This window comes from Physeter macrocephalus, chromosome 20, assembly GCF_002837175.3.
Source record: "Physeter macrocephalus isolate SW-GA chromosome 20, ASM283717v5, whole genome shotgun sequence".
In the NCBI taxonomy this organism is placed as follows: Eukaryota; Metazoa; Chordata; class Mammalia; order Artiodactyla; family Physeteridae; genus Physeter; species Physeter macrocephalus.
In genome coordinates this window covers 85,725,098-85,736,372 of record NC_041233.1, presented here as the reverse complement: position 1 = coordinate 85,736,372, position 11,275 = coordinate 85,725,098, and the positions used below count along the sequence as shown (strand labels likewise).

Below are 11,275 nucleotides of genomic sequence, written 5' to 3'. Positions count from 1 at the left end.
TAACTGAAGCGAAGTTTTAAAAGGGGTTTTAATGCCTATGTGTGTTAAATGGAATAAACAGTCATTTTCCATTATTTAAGCAGCTGCACAGACCTAATGAAAAGCATTCTGTTTTCAAACAGCTGCACTTTTAAGTGTTTCTTGCTGCCCTCTACCCCTCACTCCTCTTGTACTTGACGTGGCCTTTCAAGATAAATAAGGCCCTTTTTCTGCTATTGCAGGATTTCCTTCTGAAATGCAGAGAGCATGGGTGAGAAGCAAATCCACGCATGCCTGGTTGAGGTTGCTGATTCTGCCTGGTCCGCCAGGAGAAGGTGAACCAGACCTGCGCACCTGCCTGCTTGGCATGACTATGTGCCCACCACACCTTGGTGCTCCACGCTGGCTCTTATCTCACCTATTTTATACACAGTGGTTTGTGTCTCTTAATCCCATACCCCCATCATGCCCCTCTCCCCACTGGTAACCACTAGTTTGTTCTCTATATCTGTGAGTCTGTTTCTGTTTTGTTACATACATTAGTTTGTTCTATTTTTTAGATTCCATATATAAGTGATAACATACAGTAATTGTCTTTCTCTGACTTATTTCACTAAGCATAATACCCTCTAGGTCCATCCACATTGTTGCAAATGGCAAAATTTCATTCTTTTTTATGGCTAATATTCCACTGTATACATATACCACATCTTCTTTATCCATTCATCTGTTGATGGACACTTAGGTTGCTTCCATATCTTGGTCATCGTAAATAATGCTGTTATGAACATTGGGGGGCATATGTCTTCTTTTCAAATTAGCGTTTTCGTTTTCCTTGCATATATACCCAGGAGTGGAATTGCTGGATCATATAGTAGTTCTATTTTTAACTTTTGAGGACTCTCCATACTGTTTTCCATACTGGCTGCACCAATTTATATTCCCACTAACTGTGCACGAGGGCTCCCTTTCCTCCACACCCTCACCAACATTTGTTATTTGTAGACTTCTTGATGATAACTATTCTGACAGATGTGAGATGATCTATCATTGTAGTTTTGGTTTGCATTTCTCTGATGATTAATGGTGTGGAGCATCTTTTCATGTGCCTGTTGGCCATCTGTATGTCTCTTTTGGAGAAATGTCTATTCAAGTCTTCTCTGACGCAGTTCACACTCATACTAATCTACTTATCAAAGAGTCGCCTGGCCACGCCCTAAGTGTTCTCTTCCAAACATGCGTTCTCATTTTCTTTGTAATATGATAATTTTTCAAATCTTCAAGGTCTAGTTCCTTTTTGCTTAATAATACCATCTTCAAGCCATTTGTCTCTTCTCACATTTTACTACAAAAAGTCAGAAGGAGCCAAGCCTTTCCTTCAACACTTCACTTAGAAACCTCCTCAGCTAGGAATTCCCTGGTTGTCCAGTGGTTAGGACTCCAAGCTTCCACTGCAGGGGGCACGGGTTTGATCCCTGGTTGGGAAACTAAGATCCTGCAAGCCACACGGCCAAAAAAAGACCCTCCTCAGCTGAATATCCAATTTTATCACTCACATGTCCTGCCTTCCACAAAACACTAGGAAACAAACACAATTCAGCTAAGTTCTTTGCCAATTTATAACAAGGATTGCCTTTTCTCCATTGTCCAGTAACACGTTCCTTGTTTCCATCTGAGGCCTCATCAGAATGGCCTTTTCCATCCATATATCTGCCAACATCTGCACATGATTATTTATGTGATCTCTAAGGAGATGGAAGCTTTCTCTACAGCTCTCCTTTCCTTTCTGAGCTTGCACCAGCACTGCCTTTAAAAGTTCCTTTATTGCCCAGTTTCAAAGCTGCTTCCACATTTTTAGGTATTTATTATAGCAGCACCCCATTTCCGTCTCAGCTCGGGCTGCTATCACAAAATACCATAAACCGAGTGGCTTATCAACAATAGAAACGTATACCTCACAGCTCTGGAGGCTGGGAAATACAAGATCAAGGTGCCGGCCAACTTGGTGTCTGGTGAGATCCCTATTCCTGGTTTCCCACTGCTGACTCTTGGTGTGTCCTCACGTGGCAGAAAGAGCAGGAACTGCCCTCTGGCCTCTTCTTGTAAGGACACTAATCCCACCAAAGGGGCTCCACCCTCATGACCTGATTATCTCCCAAAGGCCCCACCTCAAAACACAATTCCTCTGGGACTAGGTTTCTATGTGAATCTTGGAGGGACACAAACATTCAGCCCACAAAGGCGGTCTTCTATTGACTCTCCCCGCTCTGATATGATGTCCCTTCTTCTGAGCCCTGTGTCACTTTGGTTTCACGGCCTCTAAGGACGTTTACTTGCTTGTGCAGTTTGCAGCCCATAGGGTCTAAGCTGCTTTGGGCACTGACAGTGCAGTCTCACCTCTGTAGCCCTGTCACACAGGACTCACAGCACCTGGCACACAGGAGATGCTCAGTAGCATTTGTTAAAATAGTGAACTTGTGTCACTTCCTGGCAACGACATCAGTTGTTCAATCTATTTGTCTTATCTTAAAAGAAAGCATCAGGTTTCAAATTCCCTTCTATGATCCTAACATGGTAATTATTCAGTAACACTATGAAGTAAAATATATTCAGTAACATTCTGAAGTTAAAATATAAAAATTAAAAAAAAATTTACGTGCAGAAGTTGAACCCTCACATCTGTGCTACTGGTAAGGTGCGAGGCTAGTACTGCAGTCTGGTCCATGGCTCCTTCCTCTCCATCACTCTCTCCATAGCAAAGCCTAGGTCTGTCTCTGGTGGGGGGCATTCCTTCAGCCTGAAGCTCCTCTCAAGAAGTACAGCAGAGGGCTTCCCTGGTGGCGCAGTGGTTAAGAATCCACCTGCCAATGCAGGGGACACGGGTTCGAGCCCTGGTCTGGAAAGATCCCACATGCCGCGGAGCAACTAAACCCGTGTGCCACAACTACTGAGCCTGTGCTCTAGAGCCCGTGAGCACAACTACTGAGCCTGTGAGCCACAACTACTGAAGCTCGTGCGCCTAGAGCCCATGCTCTGCAACAAAAGAAGCCACTGCAATGAGAAGCCCACGCACCACAACAAAGAGTAGCCACTGCTCACTGCAACGAGAGAAAGCCCGCGCACAGCAAGGAAGACCCAACACAGACAAAAATAAATAAATAAATTTATTTTTAAAAACTTTAAACAAAAAAGGTACAGCAGAAGCTGGGAAATCCTAAAACTGAAGCTGGGAATCCATTGGACAAGTAGGGATCCCCAGTATTATCCAGCCTTATTAATTCTAGATTTCTCCCTCCCTATTGCTTAAGTGATCACATTGTACCTTTTTGGGGACAGAGATTCTGTTTAACACTGATCTAGGTGACTGGTTCTTGACTTCTGGATCATTCTACCCTTTCAGGAATTAGGGAGTAGAGCAAAAGATCAAACTCCCCAACCAGGGCTGAGGATCACTGTGTTTTCCCTTCAAAGCCTTCATGCAGGGCCATTACCAGAGGGTGAAAAGAGGGTGCTTATCATATGGGTACAACTGTTCCTATTAAGACCTGATAAAACCTCCTTCCCTTCTATGTAAATGGTGCCTCACTATGCAAGTATATCAGACACACAGCTTTTCAAGCTCACTGCTGAATTAGTCATAGCTCCATAGAGTCTCAATAAACTTTGTAGTCTGGTGTATATTAAAAAATTACCAATATGTAGTTCTGATCTGAGTTTACAATTGAGCCTAATATTTTACTTATGGGAAAAGAGTTGCAATATTAAAATATTTCAAATGGCTTTTGAGACTGTGTCAGGAGTTAGAAAAAAGAAATTTTCTAAAGCCTTTTGAAAACTTCTTTCTTTCCTGTCTTTTCTTTCTTACTTCTACCATTGGCATCAGAATGAATGTTTTTGGCAGAAAGTGCTAGAAACGGGTGTATTACTGATGGCCAGAGTGTCTAGCAAGGATGGGGAGGACAGGGAAGGGGAGAGCTCAGCCAGGCTCCGGGTGGAGGCTTTGCTCGGTGGCCCTGGGGAACCTGTCCTGTCTGAGGGGACCCCACAGAGGAAGAGTGGGAGGAGAGTCTGGGAAAGCAGGGATGGTGCAGGCAAACCACTGTCTGTGGAGTTGACAACGCTGGAGACACTGGGGACCTAGGGTCATAGGCGTGCAGACCTGGGGCCTAGAAGACGGGTGCAGAGCATTAGTATAGTCGGTTGGCCAGGATGGGGTGGGCACTGCCAGGATGCGATGGGGTGGCAGGGAGTGTGGGCTGGGTGGGTCTGGGAGGCACCTGGTGCCATCAGGGCCCTGTGTGCAGTTATGACAGAAGGGCTGAGGGCTGGCTTTGCCTCTGGTCAGCGGCAGTGGACAAGTTGACCCACCTCCCTGGGCCTCAGGCTCTGCATCCCGAGGACTAAACAGGGGAGCAGATGGGAGGTGCTGGGCACGCAGGGTCAAACTGCGCTGTCACCAAGTTCACCTGGAACTTATAAAATGTGCACTTGAAATCATTGCTACTCAACTAATCAAGCTTCCGTGAAGGCTCCTTCCAGTAAACTCACAGCCCTGTGAGGATGGCTTCCCCAAGGGACAATTACAGACCAAGTGAAGAGGTACAGCCTCTGGCTCTGGCCCGGGCTTCAGCGAACACAGACCCCAAACACACTTCTCCCCTTCAAGCCGCCCTTCTCCTCCCACCCACCCGAGCCCCTCAGTGGAGTGGTCCTGCTCCCTGCAAGGACTCCACCTCTAACTGCCCAGCGCCTCGTAGTAGAAAGGGTCTTAGAACCGTCAACGAGAGGATGGCCATCAGAGCTCGACACAGGACAGAGCGTTCAAGTTCCTCAGGCCAGTGCTCTGATCTGTTCAAGAACTTTTTCCATTTACTTCAGAAGCATCAGCCTGTGTGATCAGATGCCAGGGTAGACACATAGCAACTTAACATACAAAGAATCGCTCAGAACACACCCGTGTGTGTATGGAGTTGGGTGGCAGGCAGTAAAGGAAACAGAAGCCGGATGGAAATGAAAGCCTCTTTCTAATCAGAGCATTTCCCAAGCGTTCCCATCTGGTTCCTCCATAAATAGTCATCGCAAGGGGACTATCTGACACAGTGTCATCTCCTGAAGAAATGAGCCTGGCTTGCTTTTGGAGGAGAGGAAAAAATAGTCACAGGAGACTGGGTTTGGAGAAAGTAAGGAGTGGAGGAGTTGAGGGGACCACGTGCCCCTGGAACCTGGGGAGGATGTGAGAAAAGTTTTGTTTTTTTAACCTCTCCAAATCTCAAGTCTCTGTCTGTAAAATGGAAGATAACGTTGTCCTCTAAATATATTCATTGGGAGGCAATGTGGCATCGTGGAAAGGGCATGGACTTTGGATCCTGAAAGACCTGGGTCTGCCTCATTGCTATGTCGCTTTGGGAAAGCAGTTTAACTTCTGCAGATTTTGTGTCCCTGTCTTTGAGACAGAGTCTAATATTTACCTTGTTCTGGGGGTGAGAAGTCATATATATAAAGTGCCCTTGGCTGTGTCAGGCATAAAAGAGATTTTCCGTAAATGGCAGCTCTCACTGTCACCACCATCAAGCTCACTATTAGGCAAATCTCCTTATGATAATGGAGGAAACGAAGCTACAACTGTGAAGGTGCATTTCTAACCAATAGACAGAATATCCTGTAAAGTGCTGAAGCTTTATTTGTACGGCCTGAGCAGGAATGCTCGGTGCTGATTCCTGCCATCGCTCTTGTTACTGATCTCAGGTCTGGCTGCTCACCACTCAAAAATCAATACCCGAGTATGGAGGTTCCTTAAAAAACTAAAAATAGAATTACCATATGACCCAGCCATCCCACTACTGGGCATATACCCAGAGAAAACCATAATTCAAAAAGACACATTGCACTCCAATGTTCATTGAAGCACTATTTACCATATCCAGGTCATGGAAGCAACCTAAAAGCCCATCGAAAGAAGAGTGGATAAAGAAGATGTGGTACATATATACAATGGAATAATACTCAGCCATAAAAAGAATGAAATTGGGTCATTTGTAGAGACGTGGATGCATCTAGAGACTGTCATACAGAGTGAAGTAAGTCAGAAAGAGAAAAACAAATATTGTATATTAACGCATATATGTGGAAACTAGAATAATGGTACCAATGAACCAGTTTGCAGGGCAGAAATAGAGACACAGATGTAGAGAACAAATGTACGGACACCAAGGGGGGAAAGTAGCAGGGGGGTGGTGGTGGGGGTGTGATGAATTGGGAGATTGGGATTGACATGTATACACTAATATGTATGAAATGGATAACTAATAACCTGCTGTATACAAAAATAAATAAAATGAATTGGGAGATTGGGATTGACATGTATACACTAATATATAAAGTAGATAACTAATAAGAACTTGCTGTATAAAAAATAAATAAAATAAAATTCAAAAATTCAACAAAAACAAACAAACAAACCAAAAAATCAATACCTGAGAGGCAGTGGTTGGTAGAAGGGAAAAATGCTTTAATCAGAAAAGCCTGCAATCTGGGGAGAAGGTGGACTCATGTCCCAAGACCAATTCTGAAGATTCTACTCAGCCATGACAGTTTTTAGAGGGAAAAAAAGGGCATAATCTCAGTTAATCATTGAGATAGGGGGTCAGAGTCATCACCCTCCCCCACTGCGTGCAGGCTTCTCAACTTCTTGTGATTTTCTTTAGATGCTGTCTTGTTCACACAGTCTGTTCACAAGATTACTGAAGGGGAAGCTAGGGAAGAGATCTGATCATCCGTTAATTACTTATTCTTCATTTCTACTTTTTGATCTAAGAAAAGAACCAACAAGTTAGGCAAGGTATTGTGTGATCAGAAGATTTGAAAAGTGTGCTTGGGCTGGAGATGAGCAGAGTATGGGGGTGCCTGGTTTAATGTTAGTTACAATGTATTGGTTTGGCCAAAAAGTTTGTTCCGGTTTTTCCATAAGATGCTTTGCTAAAGTAACAAGAAAGGGGGTTTCCTGCTGAGGGCAGTTTCCTGCAAAGAGCTGCTTACAAATCCCCCCCTGCAACCCTGCGTCAGATATCATTTCTTTTCTATGGGATTAGGAATGAAGGTACATCTTCTGTAACTTCTTCATGCTGAGAAAGGGCGTTGAGGTCTTAGAGCGGAAGATGTTGACATGCGTCTGTATTATCTCTTTGCTGACAATTTTGGTTGCCTGCTTATGTATATGGGCAGAGCAAGCTATAATTACTTTGATGCCCACAAAGGTATAGATGATCATGAGCAACAGTGCTAATCCCATTCTCTTGAGGCCAGTTCTTGGAATTGTGCTAGCCATAGACTCAGTACTGCTCAGGGTGGGGCAGTTATGTCATGGCTGCAGTCTGGTCATCATGCAGTGAGCATTTTCCCTCTGGTAGCAGTTATAGTATCTGTAAAACAGCTCAGGAGTGTGCATCAGACATTGAGTCTGGGACTCCATTGTCCTGATCATTAGCTGCTTGGGCCCACTCTTTTGGACTCAGGGAGGCCTGGGAGACTTCAGCTTTTCTACAAACAAGAGGCAGGGGACATGGAGGGGGCCTTTGTAATTGGGGGCCCCACAGAGTTCTGCTCGGTTCCACTCTCTCTGCCTCCCTAACCATTCAGGTTTCATTTCTGCCAAGCTCTCCATCAGGCCCACCCCCACCTCCGCCTTGTCTCTCGTTCTTTCTTGAATCAAGAATGCATTTTCCGGGAATTCCCTGGTGGCGCAGTGGTTAAGAATCTGCCTGCCAGTGCAGGGGACATGGGTTCGAGCCCTGGTCCGGGAAGATCCCACATGCCGCGGAGCAACTAAGCCCGTGCACCACAACTACTGAGCCTGCGGTCTAAGCCCGCGAGCCACAACTACTGAAGCCCGCACGCCTAGAGCCCGTGCTACGCAGGAGAAGCCACCACAATGAGAAGCCCACGTGCTGCAACTAGAGAAAGCCCAGGCGTGCACAGCAACGAAGACCCAAACGCAGCCAAAAATAAAAAAGAAAAATTAAAAAAAGAAGGCAGAAAATTCTTGGAAAATTATTTTTTTTTAATGCATTTTTCAAAACATATCCTTTGGCAGGAGAGGGCTATAGTTACCACCTTCTTCTCTTCTTATCAGGCTGCTAATGCCGGAAGGTCACAACCAAACCGGGCACAGGGACTCCAGAAGGCTCCCAATTTAGTTGCCAAGGACAGGTGGCGTGAACTCCCCTGAGAGAATGAGTGCGTGTGGAGAGGCTGTCACTCCTGAATGGAGTATTTCCAGGAGCCCTTGGGACCCCCGGGACATGGGCCTCTAACACTCTTTCTCTGGAATCACTACTCTTGGGAGAATTACTTTTCTTCAATTCAGACAACAGATCTTGATAAGGTACCATTTTGTACAATCTTAGATCATTTAAGCTCTTAAGAACGCTAGAGAAACAACTTTCGCGAGGAGCTCCCTGGGCAGCAAGGCAGCTCATGTGGGCGGGTGGGCCTTTCCAGGGAGCCCCGGTTTGGAGAGAGGAGCAGACGGGCTGGACCAGCTGTGTGCACCGTGCACCAGCCTAGAGAGGGAAGGAGGGAGCCAGACCTGATGAAATCTCCGCTGCTGCGCTCGAGCCCCGGACCCCGGTGCTCTCAGTCTTTTTCTGCATCTCTGGAAGGGAGCTCAGCTGCCGACTGCATGAGGTTGTCGCAAGGTTGGAGAGAGAGAAGCCCTGACATCTCTCCTCAGTGCCCACTCCCCGCTCCACCCGTGTGAAGTTTCTAGAATCTTCTTTTTCTCTCTAGAAGTGATGAGAAGAGGTCATTAGCAGAAATAGAGTCCAGTTTAAACGATCTGTTGTTTGCCTTCACACCTTATGAATCTTGAAGGTCAGTGGTGGCGGAGAAATATGAAATCAATTTAGAATCCTTTCAGACAAAGAAATCTTGAGTTTTCAGAGAAATCAGACGATGGTTAAGTTTAGAGTTATTATTAATGATATTATAACAAAACCCATCCTGATGTAAAGACTTAATAAGTATTAATTTTGTGTTTACAGAGTACTCTTACACAGATTATCCCCCTTGACCTTCAAAACAATTCTGTAAGACAGGAAGGGCAGAAATATATTTTGCTCAGGTAAGTCCAGTGAGGGTCAGAAACTTGCTGTGACTCACAGCTAATAAATGATCATGTCAGACCTCCAGACCCCAAACTCACTGCTAACCCTAACCTTAACCCTTCCCTCATCGCAGTGACTTCTTCAGTTCTCGGATGCTTACCCATCAGATGGGAAGCGTACAAACTTGCATATGATTGCCATTGCAGATTTAAGAAAAAAAAAGATAGATTTCACGCAACAGCTCAAATTGTTCCATTGGGTCGACCAATCTTTGTAGGCCTGTAAAGTGTGTGCATATGCATTCTAAGAAATGCTAACATTTATCGAGAAACCTTTTTGTGCCCGATACTATGCTAAATAAGGTGTTGACAGACACTTCCACTTCATCCTCTCAACAAGCCTATGAAGTGGGTATTGTTAACTCAGAAAAGAGGAGACTGATTATCAGAGAGGTTAAGCAACTTGCTCAAGGTCACAAAGCCACACAGTGGGCTCAGAAAATTGTCTGTGTAGCACCAAAGCTCGTGCTCTCAGTCCCTGTGCTATTTACATCACAGCAGAAACCCATGTGTTTCTGGCACCTGCCCCTGCTTCTCACAGAGAACCCCAGCTCCCTAAAAGTCCCCCCACTTCTAAGGAGGTGTCCTACACGTGTCCTCCAGGTAAGTCCCTCCACCCTCCTGTCAGCCCCCCAGTGGCATCCCCACCATTTGTTTACTCTCCTCCCAGGCCAGCCCAAACAACCTAGACATGAAACATTTGGTAGTAATCACCTCTGCGGCAGCCTTGCCAATAACAATTCGGAAGAGAGAATTGTCCTGAACTCACCACCACCACAGACTTTGTGGTACATTGTTTTATTTGCAGGTTGGAGTTGAAGTGAAACTTCTCATCCGATGGTTCCTTAAGCCCCTCCCCATCTGGGGCAGTTGTGGTAAAAAGGCAATCATTTCCCTTCCCCGAGCTCCACCTCCTCACCTGTGCGGTGGAAACACTGCCCCCTGCCTCTCAAGATGTGAATAACAGGCATGCAGAGCACCTAGTGTGATGCTCGAACCCCTGGAAGCTAAGATGAGACAATGGTACTTCTCCCCAGATTCCTGTTCTGCAGGAAGACAGAGCTCCCCCCGCCCCTGCCCTTATTCACAGTTAATCGGTTAACCAACTAGTACAATACTTGTTGAGGGGTTACAATGTCCAAGTAAGTTCTTTTATAGGAGAGTGAGTTACATAAAGAGGCCTAGACATCACTCACATGGGATTTTGGTTGAAAATGAATATAATCAGATCAATAGGTCATCATTTCAATGGATAAGTCTGAGACTTGGACATATGTTTTGCTGCAATTTTCTCTGTCATGGTGTTTGTTATAAAGGGGCTACAGCATCCAGAGCCTGGCCCAGACAGCTCTGGACACATGTAGACTGAGTCATTTGTCAGCTGTCTGGAAACGAGGAGAAGCCTCCATAAACTTGGGTGGAAAAGCTGTGTGAAGATGTTTAAGAAGGAAAACAAACACAGGGCCCCATCCACCCAGGCTGAGAATTTCCAAGGAGCCGCCCCGGCCAACGGTGGTCAGCCAGGGCCGGTGCCCTCGGCCACTGCAGGTACAGTGCCCGTGGGAGGTCACGGCCAGGAGTTGGGAGGCTGTGGCTCAGGCTAGTTTGCTGCCAGCTCTCCAGGCCACATGCCAGTGTGTCTCAGAGGATCATTTCCTGGTTCCCTCCCAGTCAAGCTCAGATTGATAAAAAAAAGACCTTTTCCACCCGCTGATGTGCTTTCCCCAGGATCACGGTCAGCAGGACTCAAATGGCTCTTTTCCATTGTGAGGGATACTGAGCCTGTAGTAACCCACTAAATGTGAATTACTGGATGAAATTTTCAGGTGATTTCCTATTCTCACAGTTTAAGAAAACTAAAGTATTTCTTAAAATAATTTAACAAAAAACCTCCTGCTTGATTTGTCACCTGGATAGATTTTCTTATTTCATCTTTCTCTCTTTCTTATTTTCTCTTTTTCATCTTTATCTCTTTATTTTTACTTATCTGTGTGTGTGTGTGTGTGTGTGTGTGTGTGTGTGTGTGTGATGCCTAGTATTTTGCTGTGGGACTATGGGACTACCCCCTGGGGAATTCCTGAATAACCACATGATTTCAAGTGGAAATTCGTTAAAACATTAAAGTTGTTTACAACT

General features: G+C 45.4%; 1 protein-coding gene across 23 annotated transcripts in view; it reads left to right on the top strand.

The window, feature by feature from the left end:
- The window catches only part of PSD3 (pleckstrin and Sec7 domain containing 3), a 706,021-nt gene that overhangs the window by 113,603 nt on the left and 581,143 nt on the right, over nucleotides 1-11,275 (top strand). For 9 of the 23 annotated variants that reach the window (XM_055081019.1, XM_055081021.1, XM_055081017.1 and 6 more), the window contains exons 1-2: nucleotides 7,326-8,359; nucleotides 9,018-9,097. The exons of 9 other annotated variants lie outside the window; for them this stretch is intronic. In XM_055081019.1, the coding sequence (XP_054936994.1) occupies nucleotides 8,240-8,359; nucleotides 9,018-9,097 (200 nt within the window). In that variant the 5' untranslated portion in view covers nucleotides 7,326-8,239. Of the gene's footprint in view, nucleotides 1-5,903; nucleotides 6,057-7,325; nucleotides 8,360-9,017; nucleotides 9,098-11,275 lie in introns of those variants that run through there. 5 more of the 23 variants (XM_055081031.1, XM_055081030.1, XM_055081028.1 and 2 more) reach the window with 2 other exon arrangements.